The sequence below is a fragment of the Oreochromis niloticus genome, linkage group LG19 (assembly GCF_001858045.2).
Source record: "Oreochromis niloticus isolate F11D_XX linkage group LG19, O_niloticus_UMD_NMBU, whole genome shotgun sequence".
Lineage (NCBI taxonomy): Eukaryota > Metazoa > Chordata > Actinopteri > Cichliformes > Cichlidae > Oreochromis > Oreochromis niloticus.
The window spans coordinates 16,283,651-16,304,330 of record NC_031983.2 but is presented as its reverse complement, the minus strand read 5'-3'; the positions used below and the strand labels follow the sequence as shown (position 1 = coordinate 16,304,330).

The window sequence follows — 20,680 nt, the reverse complement described above, 5'->3', positions numbered from 1 at the left end:
ATATGGCGGCCACATTCTGTACACTGTGGCTCGGGGGGAGAGAGAAGAGAAATATGATTTGGATAAACAGGAAGAGGATTATCATTCATAAGCTTCTGAAGAATCTCAGTGGTGAACGCCAGGTTAGCTGAAACCATAAATAAACAAGATCTGTACAAACAGAGTTTTGGTGTCGACTGTGCCTTACATAATAGCTTCGCTATTGTACAACTGTGTCGAAGCCAAGGTCTTTGTATAACTGATATCCTGTGCTGGTTTCTGACTGGTCTAAATAACCTATGACACCTCATTAGCTCTCAAGTTGGACACTCAGCATCATATTATTAATGGTGACATTGAAAATAGTAGCCATATTAAACACCTCGCACTTAATGGTGCTGGTTTTGATTAACATCACCTAAACTAAAGTGGCAGTGAGGTTAATGGGAACTTTGAACACACTTTTAATACGCACACTTTAATAAGACATGCTTATTATTGTCCTTGCACACAAACATGTATATACACACAGACACAGATACGCACACATTTTCTCTATCTTTGCTCACATTGTCTTGGTAGGGGGGTTTGGGTGGTTATCATAGCATATATATTATAGCACAGAAAATAAGTCTGAGGGACCCATGAAGCTGCCGCTGACTTGTCTGTATGAGCCTCATTAGGGACATTGATGGATGGGCTATTGCCACCACTGGGCTCACCAAGAAAAGCTCTGGGTATTATTAGTGTTTGTGTGTTTCATAAACTGACACTTAATTACAGGTGCAAACTCATACAACATACATTAATGAGTGTATGGCCCACTGAGTTTAATGCAGCCTGGATACTTAAAAGAAAGAACAAATGCAATTTAACACTGTGATGAAGAATTGGCCATATTTTAATACTTATACAATATAAGGAAGGACAAATTATTGGTTTTATAAAATTCTAAAATTTTTATAAGAGGAAATTAACCTAAAATGCTTCCACTGGAAAAATGAATAGCGCATAACTATTTGTTTTTAAATATATGTTAAGGGTATCAGTATTTTTTTAGTTCCAATGTGGGCAATCAGTTCACCTTGTGTCTTGCTTTTACCTTCCAAGAAACACAGAAAAACTGTATAATTTAATGAGAATATATAATACTTATTCTATTAAAAATCACAGTTTAAAAACTAGATCACTGCGAACATGTGAGAAAGAATTAATTGAAAAATAGAATTAACTTCATAAAACAGTGTTTTTTTCATTTACTTATGTCGCAGTGGACTCAAGTCTCTTCTTTTTCACACACGCAAAACTGTAGCACTGTAGCTGTGTATCAGATTTACAGCTGATAGTTTACTTTTATACCAGAGGAGGTCACACGATATGATATTTTCTGTTTCCCAAAATGGCTTCAGCCAAGAGCCCAGACATATAAAACATACTCCTGACAGCGATACATTTCATGTGATGACACTACTCTGAAACAATCCCGATATTGCCTTTCTCTGTCATAAACAAAACCTGACCACAGTTCTGCTCGCTGGTGTGTGTTTGTGCACTGCTGTCAATTTGTCCATCCGGTGTACGAATGTGTGGAAGGGGAGGAAGAATAGAGGAAGAATGGCAGAAGGACATGGAAGGGAAAACTCTTATTCTCAGTGGCAGAGTAAGTAGATGGGTTCACTCTGGGGAGAGCAGTGCGAATGGTTGTAAAATGCACAACTCCATGGTAACTGAAGGAGATGGTGGCTTCTGAGAAAAGAAACAAAGCGAGAGAAAGGGAGGGAGACAGGAGTGAGCGAGGAGCGCTAAGAAAGAGAGGAGGAAGGAAGAGTGAAAGAAGAAAGAAAGCAGGAGGAAGGGAGGTGAGCAGACAGACAGAAAGGGATGGAACAGACATGGCGGGGGGGGGGACTCTGGCAGGTGCTTCATCATCTGCTGAGGCATTGTCAGGCCGCCCGTAAACAGTCATTGGGCTTCTCGAGGGAGCAACCTTCTTCATAACTAGCACAGGTATAAATCTGCCTCTTAGCCACTAAATTAGACACATTCTTGAGAGAGTCTCACTCTGCAAGTGCTCTACAAACCTGAGGGAAAAGGGAAGACAGAAAATTAAGGTAATCCACCGAGAGCAGTAAACGAGGTGCATGAATAAGGTATAGCCTGTGTGAATTTAACCAGATGGCCACTTTGATCCATATGAAAAATTGTTAATGTTTTCTCAAGCAAAAGCTGTTATGAATAGATTCTTTACACTGAGCAAGAATTAATTTCCCCACCAACTCAAAGAGCTGTCACTGCATCACATGTAAGTGCCTGCTGAGGCTCAAAGCTCAGTGCCAAGTCCAAGTCTGCACTCTGTCACTTCTTCACTGTTTATCCTTCATTAAAACTCTAAAAACAGTGACACACCCATTTTTTTTTTTTTTTTTGGATCAATGAACTTTTTAAACCTATAACGTGGTGACACTTGGATATCACTGGCAGGGATTAGTAATGGGGGGAAAGGTCAAGACAAATGAGCTTTCTGACCATATAAAGTGTCTACTCGTCTGTGAGAATCCCCATCATTCATCCTAAAAATAGCGGGATAATATTTATATATGCCCATATTTCACTTGATAAAAGGCAATATTATTAAAATCTGTATCGAAAACAATAATATCCTTTAACATAACATGTAATGCGATATAAAAGTCCAGCTAAAAGGAGTTTGTTGACATGGTGTACACTTACATACCACATCTCCTCATCTCCTGCTTTGAACGAGTTTTCTGAAGTTGGAGGTCAAATTTGTCATTGGGAAAAACCCTGCAAACATGAAACTAAAGTGTGTTGCTATGTGTTGTAACAGGATACTAATCTCCAAAACACTCCATGTATATTTGCTAAAACATTGCCTCACTCGCAACGTGTTTGCTTAAATAGCACTTCACTTAGTCATGTTTTCAAAGGGTATTCTATGGGTCAGATGAAGGGGAAAGTAGGTTAATGTTCAGACATTTCAGTACAAAATAATAAAAATGTGATTTTAATAATCATGTAATTTACTATAAAATTGATAGGGAAAATTAACTTTTTTGTAAAATGAGTATAAACAGGACATTAAACAACAAATGAATAGCTTAATAAAAATTTTGGGTACAAAACAATTTTTTATACATTAAAAAAGGCTTAATGCATGATGTAATTAACACTTTAACTGCAAAACAATGCATGAGTCTGTGTTTGCAGTCTCAGCCAAGGCTTTGTCAATCGTCCAGTTTAGGCTAACTGTTTTACTAGTTCCCCTCTTACTGAGTTCTCTAAAAAAAAAATCCCCGCAGGACTTTTTAACATTCTAATAAAAAGATTTTACAGAGTGGCGTGGGTGTGAATTTTGGGGATGATGCCATGAAAAAAAGATGTGAGCACAGGATTGTTAGTGACTGAAAGGAAGAATAAAGGGAAGGTGTTGAGCATATTTGACTCATAAATCATGACGACACCGTATCACACAAGCAAGTTACATTTAGTTAAATTATGCAGGGCAATGTGAAACTGATGCACTCTCTATAAGTTAAAACTGTTCTGCATTTGGTTAAAATAATTAAATATATTGTTGTGAAAGTTTTACATATATTTATAAAAACTCTAGAATTAAGTGAAAAAACTGTATTTGAAGTTTTTTTAAATTCACATTTCTTTTTTAAGATTTATCCTTTTGACAAATCACACAAACAACAGTGCATGCTAAATTAACACAGCCATAATCAACCTTTGATACAATAAGCCTTGTGCTGACAGAAATAATCCACTGGCCACTTTCTCAATGAATAATTGATGCCCATCTTAACGGACTAATGAATGAATGTGGTTTGGTTTTGAGTGATAGCCCACTCACTGGAAAGCTATCCCAGGAGGGACGGGGCACTGGAGACGGAGGTGCCATCCTCTATAACCTGTATAATTGGTCATTTGACATGAGTGACTTGACTGTGTGTGTCCATGCACTGCCAGTGGAGGCTGACCCTTTTACCCTATTGTTTATTAGCACTGTTCCAGGTTATCACACCAATTAGAGCTGGAATAACAGTGATCAGGAAAGCAAAAACAAAAAGTATAAAAATGCATACTATTATCTGCGGGAATAGGAGATCAACTCGGTGATGGCAGGCATAAGAGAGTACTCTTGACCTGACTAAAAATAATTCTAAAACAAATAAATAATCGAGGAGTAATTTTAGAATCATGAAATAAGCGACAGATGCAAAAAAGGGTTTTTGTTCTATAAAAGTTCCCGCTGCGTTGCTCACTTTAAAAAGAACAGCGTGGAAAGGTGACAAAGCTCCAAGGCTGTTCCCTGTATGCATTTGTGCTGGGCTTGTCCAAACAATCATACTTACATTTTAGCACTATTATACGCACACCCGATTTCCACAGGTCTGATAACATTCTCACTGCCGTTTTGGTGTGGCACTCTGACTAAACAATACCTTATTGACACGAGCTCTGGCCTCACAATAGCCACAAAACATCAGGGTTCCTGTTTTTGTTGACACTGTTTGAGCCCTCCATTGAAAGCAAAGTCACTGTGGACACAGCAATGCATAATTGGAGCTCCCTGTCATACAATACTGCAAATCAACCCTTTAAATGTTTGAGCATGATAAGGCAGAGAGAAGGCACACAGAAGGGGAGCAGGACAAAGACAGGGGGAAGTCAGGTGAATGGAAGCGTGGAAAGTTGATAGAAATGGAGAGTTAAGGGATTGTGGACTCGAGCACCACTAGGGGACAGTAGTAAGTCATGGACGGCAGCAGGAGCGCGCGTGTATGTGTGTGTGTGTGTTTGTGTATTCATGTTAGTGTGTGTGCGGCAAACAGTGAACAAAAGACTTTCTTTGTTGCACTCTCAAATAATAAAAGAATTCAGAAATAGCTACTTGACTGCTTTAGAAAAGATCTTGACAATGCATTGGCCCATAATGCACAGGAACAGCTCCAGATTTACATAATCATATGTAATGTAAACCACTACGAGGCTCCACAGCCAACAAACAAACTGACTGGGGAGAGGGTGACACAGAGGGAGAGAGAGAGGTATCCACTTTCCCCTATGGACTTATATACTCACTTAAAGTACATTTTGCTTCATCCGCTCACAACAGTAGCACAACGTTTGCAAATTTTGAGGACACGTGCGCTGATGACAACAGAAAATACGCTTCTCGGGTAAAAATCAGACAGAGAGGCAGCTATTTTGGTTGTATTTTACTTAAAACTATTTAATCATTGCAGTTTCCTAAGAAAAGAAGGACAGTTGAGTGTTTTTTAATCCACTGCAATAACAGTTAAAATAACATAAATTATATCTGGTTAAAAAAAAGTCTGTGTTTTAAAGGCACATAAAAATTGTGGAACCTTTTCTTTGATCACATATCAAGATGAATGGCCAAATGACTTGATGTCATTACTTGTGGCATACCTACTTATATCTGGTTTCTTTGTGTGTTAAAAAGGGTCATTTGTTTGGTAGCTGGTTTAAACTGGAGAAGTTAACACCTCCACGTACCTCTGACGTTAGATATAACTGTCAAGAGGGAGCCTGTGTTTCTTTTTTGCTATGGTAACCGAAGACGTATATTCAAAACACGCTGCCTCCTCCTCCTCCTTCTCCTCCTCCTCCTCCTCCAGCAATTAAAAGCAGAACAATAACAATATTCACCGATGACAGTGGCGTCTGTACAGTAGTTATGCCCTTCGTTAGTCTCAAAATGTTCCTCATGAATTAGTTAAGTCTGTTAATTGCACATTTATTGCACTCAAGGCCACGGAGAGAAACACTAAACCGCTCTGGAAAAAAAATAGCAGTTAAACACGTATAGGAATCATGAAAAATGAATCGAGCTTTTAAATTACAGCTTAACATTGTGTGTGTTTGTGTTTTGTTCTTTTTAGTCCTACACATTTAATTTACTTGCTATTTTATCTTTTAGGAGAAAATGGAAAATTCTCGTTGATCTAATCAAAGGGGCTAAATTCACAATTATCATATTTTACTTTATTAAAGTTAATGACGTTATTAAAAAATAAGCACGCTTCACTGCTTGAAAATTAGCGATGGATAAATAATAAAAGGGAAGTTCTGGAAACTTTATTTTGAAAGAAAAACAAACAAAAGTAACAGGCCTAATTATTCCAGTGCCTACATTTTGTGTTAAGTGCTTCCAAAACATCATGGTTACGATCATATTTCTTCAGAGACAAGAAAATAAGGCAAATATCAGAATCATCCGGCAGCATAATCTCTTTGTGTTTACACTTTATCATCGCCTTTTCTGATCTCTGGCGTGTTTCATTATGGAGTGATGTTTGAGTGACACTGCGCCGGCTGTCACAGCCATGTGCTGAGGTTCCCTCTCATTTCCAGCAGCAACAATAATAATGACTATTCTAGTGCTAGCCCCACTGTTTGTGTTATTGTTGTGGGGTGTCAGACACAGGCCCTGACGTTTGCTATGCTATCAGCAGGAGTGTACAAATACAAACACATTTGCCTGAGTTATTGACCTTTATCTCCCCACTTTCTTGACAGCCTTCTCCAGTTATTGACAATACAAACACATGGGACGGCGCATAACCTTTCATTTACAGAGCACTTTCTCTCTTTTTGTCTCTCTCTCTGTCTCCCTTGTTCTTCCTTTCCCTCAGTCTGCGCCTCTCTGCACTTGCAATTTGTTTAAATAAAATGGGGGCAGACAATGGTACTGCTCATTTCTGCCATTTTTCTTTCACTCCAAATTTCAGAGGATAATATCATTAGACTGATACAATGGCTGCTATTCAGCCTTAGATACACAGATATTTCAAGTATTCAATATAGTTTTGACATGCTGACATTAGGGGAGATTGTTGTTTCCCTATTTGTTTGCTTACAATGATGCTGATTCCATCATAAATCTTGGGTACCTAAAGCAAGATGTTTGTCTTTATGATGTTCAAATTATTGGTGAAATATATGTGGTCGGTAAAGTGAAAACACAAGGAATAAGCAAAAAGATGTACAAAAATAAAAACTGGATTTGAGAAACAAATATTTACACTGTAAATAAGGAACGTTAAGATTTTACATTGAACATGGAGAAAAGTATACAGTGAGCAGTTTTATTAATGCAAAATAAAAAACAACATAATTATTCTGAAAATTGAACTGAATCCACTAACCCATAATAAACAATACAATTTACTGCATCTCAATACAGCATTGAATAACAATGGTCATAAAACCACTAGTATTCCACTAATGATTCTCCTCCAGGATTTATTGTGTTTTTCAATGTGTGTCCTCTTGCATTTCAGCGTGAAAAATAGCGTACATAAAATACGGGTGTCCCCACCAGTCGGCCCTCTGCAGGTACTTCAGAGCCCCAAAATTAAATTTTAAACAATCCAGACCAGTGTTTGGTGACCATGGTTAATCATCAAGAAACAAAGACATCAAACAATATTTGATAATGAGAAAAATGCCTCCAGGATATTAGGGGATGGGGGGAGAGCACAGCATGAGCCTCGTCAGCAGAGCTAGGTAGAGAGGCCAGACCAGACACAAGCCGCATTCACGTGTCTGTGTGTGGTGACAGTGGGTGTCTGTGTGTGCGCGTGTGTGTGCCTCATACACAAAAAAACACTTATGCACGCACACACACATCATCACGTGTCACACACACCAATGCATGTACACACACACCTCGTATGGACTAGAAATAAAAATTTTAAAAGCCACTTTTTTTTTTTTTAAAGTTCCTGACGAGATAATTAGAATTCAGTGTATGGAGCCATTGGTGAGATTAGAGCGTTGTGAAATTGTGCTTCATTTTGAACTTCACTGCATCACGCCTCAACCCAATTATCTACAGTTAAAATGGCTTAGTGAGGCTCCAAACTGTGACTGACAAAAATATAGAGCGACCTAAAAAGTTTTCTTTATAGATAAAAGTAATTACGTTGCACCATAAAAAAGCTAAAAAGCTAGACGTCTATTTGCTCTGAAAATACATGCAACGTTCAAATCAGACTTTGACATCTATTAATATACATTAAGATGTTAGTGATGGAAAAATATTTTATTATTTTAAATATTCAAGTTTTTTTAAATCGTACATATTTTTTTAAATTAGGAATTTATGCTTTCAGTAATAGATGCAGATCCAGAATGGCTTCATTTTCATCAGGCCAGTATAATTAGTCCTAACTAAAATAAGAAGTTGGGCAGCCAGGAAGAGGGAGGGAGGGGAAGGAGTGTTGGGTAATGAGAAGAAAATGTTTTTTTCCCCTCTTCCTCTGTCATACTGTTATTGGGTTATCCTTGATTGACGCAGCGTTAACGCCCGGGCCAAATCGAGGCAGATCCAGCAACCTAGGCCGAACGGCAGCATGTGCAGCCACCTCGGTCATGCAAATTGCACTCGGGCAGCCCGTTGACTATGATTAATGAGTTTGGGCTGCAGCCTTTGTTTCCGCATGCAGTCGTTTAGAGTGAAATACAATCCCAAAATATTATGAATCCCCTATTAATCCAGTAAATTTGCTCACATTGCACATGTTGTTTTGGGCAATTTACAGATTTACAGCCAAATGTGTGTGTGTATGTTTGCACATATGTGTGTGTTAAGGGGATGAGCACAATTGTATTTAATTACATGTCCTCTAATTAAATTCATTAAAAGATAATAAAATAAATGAAAGAAACAGCTTTGAAAGCTTAGGTGAAACACATGTGTCTTGTCTCCCATGATGTAAAATATGGATGTGGGATTTTCAGGGGCAGTCATGCTGTACAGGGGGGATGTATGAATCCGATACCTTGCTAATACTACAGGCATTTCCTGGTTATGGTTTGCCTCATGTTTAAACTGTGATTTTTAAAGCTAAGATCCCAGACTCCCTGAAGATTGGAGAGCAATTCTGTGGTGCAGGGGAGTGAAGTCACTGGCTTCAGTAATGGAAAAAAAGGAACATTATGACAGTAATGCTGACGATCTAGTGTAACAAAATGCTCTCTTTGTAACGTGAGTAATATCACTAGATATGGTAAGGAGGGACGATGTGTAAGACATGGGAGGGCTTGCAATTTCCTTAAACTATGTGATGAGTAAAGGAAATTACACAGCCTCACAAATCTTCAATTCATTGTCAGATACTGTTGATAAAAAACACTTCTTATGCATGCACGCATTTTCCTCTTCTCCACAGACACACACTTTCCCTCTGCTGCAAGCAAACTGTAAATGTTTTCCAGGCATTAAGGTATATAAGTGCCATTAGTGGAACAGTGCTTAGCACTACAATGGTGTGCCGAGAGCAGTGGAGCAGAGATCAGTGCAGCATCTCCTGGATATCAGAGGGAGACATCCTTTGTAAATTCATCTCCTACTGTGAGACGGCTTCACAGCTGGTTAGCGACACTGGGTGTACCACTGCCCTGTTTACACGCAGTCTCCAAAGCACTCATCTTTCACCCCGTATCTTTTCCCTGCATCCTCTCCATCACCTCGCTCTCTCTTTCAGCTCTAATCACAGCCTGGTGTGGCTCTCTTAGCCATCAGTAAATGCATACAGATATAAACTTATTCAAAACAAAAATGTGTGCTTACACACACACATAGGAGTACATAGAAGGGCAAGAGTAGACACCTGCAAACAACAAAATCTCTAATCCCCTAGCTTTTGAAGCCATTACAATACACAGCCTTCCAACCCCTTCTCTGATTTTTATCATTTTATACCATTGCATTACACTGATCCTTTTATACCTATTACACACACGGCTCCCCACCAAAACCCCTGATCCTCTGATACCTAGATGGGTAAACTGCTCCTCCTGCCCCTGACCTCAGCCCTTTGTAGCAATCAGACCAGACTTCCTCAGTTGCCCTGATCTTATCTAGCTATACCAATCCCACTACACAGCTCCCTTTTGTAACAGCTACAGAGCGCTGAGCCCTTTCAGACCCAGGCACTATGCCGGTGAACACAGAGCCTACGACCTCAGCTCATCTCAGACATCATACTACACTGCCCAACAACAATGACTGCTATTTTCTGACACAGCACAGGTCAGATAGAGCCTTTCTGCTCACTGATGCATTGTTCACTCAGAATGCAGAAAACCAAAAGAATGTTTGACTCAGCCATAGAAGAGACTAATATAATTATACAGGCATACAGGTGATAATACAGATTTTTTTTTAATTTTTTTACACATTTTGAATCCTGTTATTTGTGACAGCGATCATCTTTCATTTTTAATTTTTTTAGGAAAATAAAAATCAAACAAAAAATGAACTGAAGAAGACAAAACATTTAAAAGAAAATCTATTAGTGAATGAGCTTTAGCACTATTCCACAGAGACTAATTATACAGTAATGCCATTGTAAAATTATATTGATCTCAAGGGATGTATTTGGTCTTAAAGAATTACTCCAATCTTACTGTTGTTTAAAACAACCAATTTTTAACTGTTAGATTCATAATCATTAAAAGACACACAGCTTCAAGTTAGAAATGTTACAGAAAGGAAATGTTTATCCTTCAAAGTTTCACAGTTCTTTCTTCTATACAGCAATCCATTTGAATTTTTTACGTCTAATTTATGTCGTGTAAATTGAACCAATATACCTTTACTGCTGAGAGAGGATGCTGGTGGATATTGGGGGAGCCCAAGACTGGAGATGACCCACAACATTTCCCATAGGAGGTAATTGTGGAGTCAAGGGGTAACAGATGTCATATGACTCTCACTGAACCACTATAAAAAGGTGAGAAAATATATTTAGACACTTTAATTTCAATTACTGAGCTAAATACGGAAAATAACATTTTTTAAAGACGATGGACTCAGCTATAAAGATACTGCGTCTTCAGTTCTTTAAAATTAAAATAACTATTTTTAAAAAATAAATCAGAAGTACAAATAAAAGAGCCATGTGTCTGAAATCTCTGCAAGAACCCTTCGCTTTAAATGAGACTGAGTGTTGCGGTACAAAATATAAACTTTATGGTCAAAGCTAAAAACTGTTCGCTTCAGCCATCGGTTTTTTTTTTTCCGTTGTCGTTGACATCCCCAGTGAGTGCCATAAATGTAAACGCAGAACCAAAACCATGGCTAGAAATGTGTTAAATCTGTCATGCTATTAGTGAAACTGTAGTTCACATACGCATTAGGGAGGCGTTCCCTTATTTCTCCCAGTCACCGTGCCTCTATTTCTCCATTACAACCCTTCCCTTAAAACAAAAGAACAAAAAACAAGCGTTTTCCCTAACAGCACAGCTCATGTATGGCAGATCCGCTGGACTGCAAAATACTTGAAGAATGTAACAGGAGAGCCTGCATCTTATCATTACTAATACCTACTCGTTTTTGCGTGCGTCGTTAACAGCCGACGAGAAGGCAGTTCCAGTGACCAACACGTCTTAGCTAGGCACCGCCTTCGCGCTACAAAGTAACCAATCATCTGTCGGCATACTCAGCTCCTTGGATTCTTCTACCAATCAACTCGGTGTTCACATGAAAGTAACCCCCTTCAACTTCCTAGCGGGAAGCAGCTATCGGGGACGGTACTAGGACTGCAGGAATTAAGAGTAAAGAGCCCTTTCTCATGGTATTTATTGCTTTTGAGCTATTTTTTGCAGCATGTTGCACACAATAGACATGAAGCCGACTAATACCTTGGTGAGACCGAAGGTTTTATGTTATGATATGCCCTTAGTGTTTCGCACGTGTAACATAAAGCTAGGTTTGGTTAGCGGTGCAGCTACTAAAACAGTAAAACAGCTGTTTTTAAAAGCTGTCAGTCACCTGACACCCTCGCAGGTCGCGTTGTCACAACTTTGTGCAGAAGCATGTGTTGATCAGATTCTCTCCCCCTCTTCTTTTTGTTCAAAGATGAGACTGTCCCGAGCAGAACATAAAGAGATAGTGCGATGGACTGAAAAACTGAGACCTACACGCCAATGCATGAAGATACTGAAGGACAGGTTTCCAAGGTGAGTGTGTATACACTGGATTGCATTCAGTGTGTGTTTCCGTTGCATTTGCCAATTGACTATTACTGTGCTCCAAGTGCATATTAATGTCTGACATAGAAAGTAAACACCAAACTGCTGTGTATGAGCATCAGTTACCACACATTATAAAACAATGATTCAAGACCAAAACAGCCCAAACAAGATGTCTTTGGATTATTGGAAATTAATTAATGTATCAGAGAGCTTGTTAAGTTAAATTGTATTGTTATCATCTGAGTACAGCTCCCCATAGCCAAGTAATCCTCCCCCCTCTCAGTTTTATCTCCTATTTTTCAGCATTTGTGATCCTATTTAATTCACTTGTTAAGATCACTAATTAATTCCACACAGGTTTCTGTATTGGCTTCCGCCACAGCATTAGCCAGCGTTTTGCCATGCAGGTCCTGCACATCCAGAAATCGAAGAGAGAGGTTAATGGTTGTATTTGCCTTTCTCCTTGACACTGAAGGCCCTCCTGTTATTGACTGTAACATGTGTAATCCCCCAAGGCCTCCAGGACAGCATGGCTGATCCCGTCGAGGTCACTTACAAAGTCGCATGTATTTGGAGCTTCCTACTTCCATTGTGCCCTAATCACCAATCTAGAAGAAGGTATCAGGTCCCCAAAGGGGATGCCATGGAGTTTCAGTTTGCCTTTGTTCTCACTGTCAGCATTTTACAGAATATGTCATGCATATAAAATGCATCCAATATCGCTCATGTTTAAGCACTGAAACACTGAAGTCTGTCTAGCGTTTATTTCTTTTTTTTATTCTCACTCAAACTGCCTTTAACAAACATACCAAATGCCATCTTTTATCCTGGAGTGTAATAATTAAATGAAAACACTGCACCGTTTTCATTCCAGTAATTCTCCACAGTCTTCCTCTCCCAGAGGTGCTTGCTCTTTTGTTTAGTCTTGCTGGTTATTATTTTTACGTTCACTATAACCAATCTCGGGGAGGCCCTTGCTCTTTAAATCCCTGAGTCTCGTCACTGGGCCTGACAGACAGGCACGGCAGCAGTGTTTTCACAGTCTGCGAAATTATTCTGGTTGTCCAATCAGCTGAGCTGGGCTCTGGAGGGTTAGTGATTGGACTGGCAGGAAATCAGGCTCTTAAGACATAACATATCGACTAGGCCATCCATCATCTCTTAGCATGCGCTCAGGCACAGCAGTCAGCCACCCCCACCCCACACACCCCCCGTCCCCTTAGACCGTGTGGGAGCCCTGCCACTGCGTAAATATTGGCCAGGCTGGGCCTGGCAGTGGTTGGGTTGGAGGGGGTTTGGGGCTTTATTGTGGACAGGCTTGGACTAAGGGGATGGGCAAGAGAATTGGTTATTACAGTCAGGAGAATAGACAGTTGCATTGATACCAAATCATTTTGCAATATACTATATCTGTTTTCCAGGGGATGGAAACTGTTGAATAAATTGTAAATTCATGTGTTGTTTACAAGTATAATAGCAGAGGCATGCAGTTTATTTAGATAGTGATATTATTTTGCTACCCTGTAATTGTATTTTATTCAGGGTTTAGCTTAGGCCAGTATAGCCAGAGCCAGCACTGTAATAAATATATATATTTTTAATCCTCAATTTGCTAATTGCAATATTATTTACTCAGTTAAAATCAATATTGAGTAGAAATGGCATGAAATGCACATATTTCTTTCAAAGAAAGTAGCACAGTCACTGCCTTAACTGTATGCATGTAGTCAACCACCAAAGGGTGACTTTGAGTCAGTAAACACCATATAGTTTTCTTTTATGCTACATTAATCTGATTTATCCAATAAGTATATGAAAATACTTCCCAGGTGAGCGTAAAGGCATCCTACTGATGAGATATATTTAGGTCTAGAGAGTTATTAGTTACTGACTTCAGGTGAAATCATAAATGATTTGATGGTCCTCTGTGGTCATTTTACAGTTCTGCTCTGGCTGAATTAACTTTTGTATGCAATTAAAGTTCAAATGTATTAATAAAAGGAGTTGATATAAAAAAGATCTTTCATCGTATATTATAGCTACATATCTACAGTAGATGGATGTTGACTAGGTTGAAAAAAAAAAATTTATTTGTTAAATTTATTACAGTTCTTTCCCCTTTAGTTTTTTTTCTTTTTTTAAATTCTGTTAAAATAATCATTACCCCAAAGGATGTGAACGCTGTATAGAGTTCAAAAGCATTTCATAGTCATTGATTTTGATTGGGAACTTAAATGGAAGAGAATTTAAACTTGGAACAAAAAGATTGTTATAGGCCATTTCAAGGTAATTTCCACAGAGAGTCTGTCGGTCTTTTGGTTGTATTATGAAAAGCGTTTGTGGGAGGAGAGAGGGAGTGTCCTATAGACAGACAGAAAGAGAAAGATTGTGATGTGGAGTCCCTCATCTGTAACGGCTGCATAACACAGATGTTGGGAGTCATCTGTCAGCCTGGCCTCTCTTGCTGGGCCCGAGCTGCTCTGGGGGGAAAAGAATTGGACACGGTGCTGTCACTTTTTACCCCCACTCACAATGGAGGGACATGCAAATATCAACCCCCGTTCTTGCCCTCTCTTCTTTGCCCTCCTCTTAGCCAGTCGTGGTGTCCTGTCTACTATCTGGACTGTGGCTAGGCAGAAAAGGGGGATGGGGGGCCGATCGCAGGCTGGTGCGAGGGGAAATGTGACATCAGTCCCATCAGGTCCTTCTCTTGCCACATATTAGAATTGGAAATGATGGGCTGCTCTCTCAGGCCTTGCCTGTCTTCCCATGGGTCTAGAGGGGACCCCAGTCCTTCTACCACTTGTCCCCCGAGAGAGTTGGTGCAAGGAGGGCAAGATAAAGAGGGAGGGAATGTGAGAGTCCTCTGTGTCCTTCTGTGCTATATTATGAATGAATTGGGATGTAATGATTACCCCCCCCTCTTTAAAATGCCATTCGCCTCCTTATATGGCTTTCACAGTGATGAAAGTAAAAGAATGAGCAAAAAGGGGCAGATGCGGCTGATTTGCAAAAAAGAAAAGCTTAAACAGTAAAGTGTGAAGCATCTTTCCCCACTAAACACAGTCAGCGGCTCTCTTTTATTCACACACACACATACACACACGCACAGACACAGTTCCCTGGTGAGGAGTCCCTGAACGTTTTTCGAATCGGGCCCTAATGTGCCGTTTTCATCAGCACTGAGGCGGGCTGCAATATGGTGCTGGAGCTCGCTCTGGGAATATGAATGTTGATTAAGCATGCGTTCAGCCTTTTGAAATTCTGAAGAAGTGTCAGAATAATGGATGTTGAGCAAATGTCAAGCATTTGTTAATTTCTCTGTTATTTGGGGTTTATCTAGCATGATCTTTGGAAGGAAAGCGCAGGGCAGGGTTGTTGTGGCATGTGCCATTGATATGATGATTTCTTGGCTACACTTTGTTTTTGATGGTAATATCTCAGCTCAGCATGAAGCTCAGGGAATTGCTCATTGATTATTTATTGTAGTCGTATTGTTTACCTCTTTACATGGCGGTTAAAGTTAAGGATTTGATAACAGGTATAATATGGTGGAGAGAAAAAAACCCATTAAATATCACTTTTTTTCCAGTGTGTGGTATTTATTATTTGTTCACAGCTTTCAAGGGCTCATTGCCCACATTTTAGATATATCAAAGTCTTGGCATATATGTATTAAATTCCTGGCTTGTTTCTCAGTTTTACCTTTGATTTCTACGATTGTCCCTGTGGAATCAACTGAGTTTCTCTTTCCAGCTGCTGTGCTGTGAAGGTAGAACTCCACAACTATTTTGTAGGCTGGAAGTGGCAATGACATTACCCAGAGACTGATCAAGTGCAGAGCCTGTGGGGCCAGCCCCGACAGCTTCCAGTGCATGGCCTCACACTTCTGGCTGCCCATATTGAACAAAACACAAACTGGCAGTTGGGGCTTAGGGGTACAACCCTTGAAGGCTGAGAACCTGGCTAAATAATTCCACGACTTTATGTGGTTAGATGAGCACTAGAAGGGTGAAGGGATGAATGAAGTGTTAGCAGAGAGAGAAGGTGTGGAAAGAAGAGAAGCTGAGTGTACAACTTCATGTCAGGCTAAAGAGTTCATGAATAATAGATGTAATCAATTACTTGATTAGGAAGCAAAGGAATGACTACTTCCTTCTCATATCAGAGGGATGTTGTCCAAGCACATTCCTTAGATTGCAAAGCCTTTTTGGCTCATTGGTCTAAAAACAGAGAGGTAAGCAGCTTGTTTTCAAGTTAGGCCTGATAGAAATTACATGGTACCTTATCTTGAAGGTTAAAAACTGCATTTATTGGAGCGATAGACTGAGTAGGTCAATATTAGTAAAAACTATTGACATGGCAATCTAACTTATTGTGAATAAAATCAGCATCTGCTGTACTGTATGCTAGTGTCAGTAGTAGTGTTGCCACTGAACCAAAAAAACCATATGTACTCTGAGGGAAACCTACAGTTCAGCTGGGCAGTTATATCAGAGTCTCTAGCCTGGGGTTCTCTTTGCATACTGGAATCAATTGCAGAAGAAGAATGAAACAAAATTGCCCAGAATGGTACAAGTTCCCCAGCTGCGCTTGGGGGAATAGGCAATTGGTCAGTGTAATGTGTTTCTTTGCCAGACCAGTGGACACTCGCCACTTGACGGATAGCATGAACCTCATTTTCTGTTTTCCATGAGAGCTTGCAGAAGCAACAGTGACAGTAATTATGCTTTAACAATGGCAAAATACCATAGTTATAGCACGTCTTTGCACAGACAGAGTGGTGAAGATCCCTTGCTTTCAGGAGGAATCACAATTAGAGTGGTGATTGTAAAGGTTTTCTTGCTCTTTTTACCGACATTATATAACAGCTCTGACAACTCAGGGCACCTCAACAGACAGAAATTTTAAAGATTGTAATAAAGTAAAGGAAGCTCAGTAGGGGTCATATTGTGCTTCTGCTAAAACCATTTCTGTCCATGGTCCCCTACAGCCTTGTAGGTTTGTATGGCCTGCTGCGGTAAGATTGTTGGGGGTGGGGGTTCATTCGCAGTACAAACTGGTGAGTCTTCCTTCAGATGGAGAAATATCTTGAAAATATTGTTTAAAAGTGACAAAAAATTTCAAATTTCTACAGCTTTATAAAATGCAACAGTGATTATGTTAATTGTGCTTAAAGAAAAAAAAAGCCTTTATACTTGTTTTTGCAGAACAAAAATCACAAATATTTAAACTCTAAACACGTGCGCTCATTGTGCAAGTATTTGTTTGAAGCTAAATGACACACTGAGATTTGTGTTTGTTTCTATCCGTTGTCAGAATATATCACATTTATACATTAATGCATAAAGATTTTTTTTTTTCAACTCATTTGTTTGGCTGCTGATGACGCTAGGCTTAGCTGAGAAACAGATGTTAGCATTTTGCCTATCAGCATGTGTAATTAACAACATTTGCATATCCAGCGTTTTAGCCCGTATTCAGCTGTATAAAATACTGATCTATAGCAAAGTAAATTCTTCATATAGTATTGTCAGCACTCTTGCTTGAATGAGGTGTTTTGATTGTAAATAAACCTAAATATGTGAAAAAATCATGGATTTAAACTTCAATAATAATGTAATGTAATATAGGTGTAGAATTTAAACTAAGCCTTATCCTCTCAGATTTCCTTGCACAAAACATTTCTTCCATGTCATTCCCTTCTGAAAATTGTTTCATCGCCAGCAGTAAAAATATGTGCTATTAGACAGTTCCATGCCCTGAAGAGTCACACCATTCAACACACTCTGCATGCAGATCCACCAAATGCTAAATACTGTCGCAGCATATGATACCAATGCCATTAGCCAGGTGGCTTTCATTACCCAAATTACAGCTATTGTTTATAATTAATTATTTGTAAATAGGAAGTTTCCAAATATAATTGATAGTTTGAATTTCCCCCATCTCCTATTAATTAGGTTGATGGGAATTTCAAGGCTTTTCACTGTGTTCGTGTTTAAGGCAATGATACAGCCTGAATGCACAAGAAAATAAGTTAATGCAGCACTCAAACTTGAATTTATCAGATTCACAGCCACTGGGTAACCTAGCTTAATAGAGCCTGAAGTACTGACCAGACAGCCATACCAGTTCAGTGACAAAGTGAAAGTCCCTAATTGTTTTTAATTTAATCTGCTGCTTTACTATTTTGGGTGCCAGTGCATATTAATGCTCTGTCTTATGTTGTAAGGAAGGGTAATTAGGTTGAGAGTGAATGATTCCCTAACCACTCTTCTGTCTCCCAACCTTCTGTTTCCCCATGTTCTAAATTATATCCAAAAGGGCAGATTTTTTATTTTCTGCTTTTTACATAAAAGCCACTGTATGCACTGCAGTGTCACAGACTCTTGTCCGTGGCTCTTCAGATTATATTTTGTGTGTTCTTTGTTTGATGAGATAGTTTGTTTGTTTTTTAAGTGAGACAGCGATCAATGAACCCAAATGTTGACCTTGGCATTTTCCAAGTGCATTAAAAAATAGCTTTCTTTATTTACACAGTTCAAAAAGGGCTCACGACTTCCTAGCTTTAGTCACAGAACTGTTTTAGGCTTCACTTTAGGAAGACAAGTGTCTAATATATGTTATTTTAAATATTCGTAGTCATTGTCAGTTACAACCACATCACCAAGAGATATTTATATATTAGAAAAGGGGGAAAATCTTGTTACCTTATCATCTTATTTCAAAAAATGTTCAAAGCTGTTTTATCATATCCTAACATTCCCATGTGTTGCATATTGACACTAAGCATTTGGCTGTGCGTGTCATGTGCGCAATTCAGAATGAAATGCAAGCTACAAGATTTGTTTAAGGCTAACAAAGTACAGACAGAAATGCAGCTGGTTTTAGAATGGTTAACAAATTGGGTTCATTTTTATAACCACTGAGACAGGACAGAGTTTCACAAACGCTTGTACTGTGTGGCAATGGGATACATGAATTATAGTAAAAATGTAATACTCCTGTTCAGTAGGCAGATCAAATCCTCGTTGTAAGACGGCAATTGGCTACATATTTTAGCATAAGGTGAGCTTACTGCGCCCAAGAGAGGACAGGCTGGATATACATTAATGTAAAGTCTGCAATAACTTATTGTTAATGTCTGTTAAATAAAAAAAGGGGGATTATAGCAGCGTAAAACTTGACAGACTCTATAAAATGCAAACAAGTCTTGGTTTTAATCCAGATATCTGCATTCAGCTCTTCATCTTGCCCCTTTTTAATGTTTTTCCTTTTTTTACTATTTCTTCACATCTCTCAATAGTTTAGTTCTAGTCTTGTTTTTGTGTCAATCTGCTTGAGGTAAAAAATGAAAACACAAGTCCCCAAAGTTCTTAGTATTTTTGAAACAGATATGTTTTCATAGATATTAAGCGTCGTTTATGTCCCTTTAAAGTTAACAGGGTATAGATTTAGCAATTAAGCAGTAATCATGCTCATTATAGAGAGTAATCCATTTAAAACGTAACAGATGTCTGTTCCGACAGGGGGATCATGATGGTCCCATGCCAACAATAAGGCTGTAATGCTGTTGAAATGCTCAGGTGCAAGGTTGAAGTGTGGAAGAAATTTTTTCCCTCCCTTAAGTGTCCACATGTTGACAGTTGACCATTTAATGGCCCACTTAATTGCGGTGGCCCCTTCACCCCTAAGCATCATTATAAATTAATGCTGAGGGGGTAGACAATTTTTTTCCCCTCACACTCTGAGAACTTCCTTTGTCGTCTTCTTTACTTTTGTAACTTTGTGTGTGATGAGAGTCGAGCTGCTTTAACATGTGGTACTCGATTGCACCAAAGTCTAGCACTGTATACTGCCCCACGGGCATGGTACGATGATTTGTGTCCTGCTTCTTGTTGAAGAGCTAAACTTGGGAGCGCACGAGACATACTTGAGTATCGTGTGCATCAGGTAAAAAAATCTGTATCAAACACATGAGACGAGGTTTGAGGCCAGACACGACTGTGTGGACCGTCCTCGTTTGCGCACCCAAAACAAAACCACCAGTTACGTGAAATACTGCTCAACTTCGGAATACTACGATAACATTATCAAGTTGCTGTAACAGTTGTGTCAATAAGTTTTGTTGCATGCTTTATTTTGCATATGGTGGTTGGGAAATAAGCAGGGATTTGGGGGGGTCGCAGTTGTTCTTGGAGAGTGTACAAATTAATTGTACCTAATCTGGAAGTATCCTTAGCTGTTCTTCAGCTACAGGATTAAAATTGTTTAAAAGTGGTGTCTAGGGATCCCAAGATGACATCTTTGGTTCATCATAACGGGCTGAACTATTCCAGTGGTTAAGATGCTTTCTTTAAAAAAATGGTCACAGACAGACATTCCAGACAGAAATCAGGATTTGACATTCTTCTGGCTTTGTCTGCATGTCACAAGGTTATTTTACGGTTTTCAGTGATTGATGTCGGTGTCCTGTGTAGACTCAATATTTTAATGCAGATTGGAAGCTTCAGCTTCTCATGAGTATTTACATACCATTCCCAGGTGACTTGTAATGAAAAGTCCATTAAATTTAACAATCAAGTGTACTGAGTGCAGTATATGGAGGCATAAAACCACTTGTGAACATTACGGAGCAGTTTGTGGGTGTGTGTGTATGAGA

The 20,680-nt window shown here is 39.1% G+C and overlaps 1 protein-coding gene and 1 long non-coding RNA gene across 8 annotated transcripts in view; one reads left to right on the top strand and one right to left on the bottom strand.

The window, feature by feature from the left end:
• The window catches only part of LOC109196026 (uncharacterized), a 79,232-nt gene extending 67,773 nt beyond the window's left edge, over window positions 1-11,459 (bottom strand). The window contains exons 1-3 of one of the 3 annotated variants that reach the window (XR_002057501.2): window positions 11,369-11,433; window positions 11,172-11,238; window positions 10,633-10,762 (exon numbers count right to left, since the gene is read on the bottom strand). This is a non-coding gene — a long non-coding RNA (uncharacterized LOC109196026). Of the gene's footprint in view, window positions 1-10,632; window positions 10,763-11,171; window positions 11,239-11,368 lie in introns of all 3 variants that reach the window. The other 2 variants (XR_002057502.2, XR_003215293.1) reach the window with 2 other exon arrangements.
• Window positions 11,460-11,485: 26 nt separating this feature from the next.
• Window positions 11,486-20,680, top strand: part of cdin1 (CDAN1 interacting nuclease 1) — a 50,539-nt gene continuing 41,344 nt past the window's right edge. For 3 of the 5 annotated variants that reach the window (XM_025901079.1, XM_005477176.3, XM_025901078.1), the window contains exons 1-2: window positions 11,564-11,686; window positions 11,900-12,000. Coding sequence is in view for 4 of the 5 variants with exons in the window: in XM_005477176.3 (XP_005477233.1) it covers window positions 11,648-11,686; window positions 11,900-12,000 (140 nt within the window). In the remaining variant the exon portion in view is untranslated. Of the gene's footprint in view, window positions 11,687-11,899; window positions 12,001-20,680 lie in introns of all 5 variants that reach the window. The other 2 variants (XM_005477178.2, XM_005477177.4) reach the window with 2 other exon arrangements.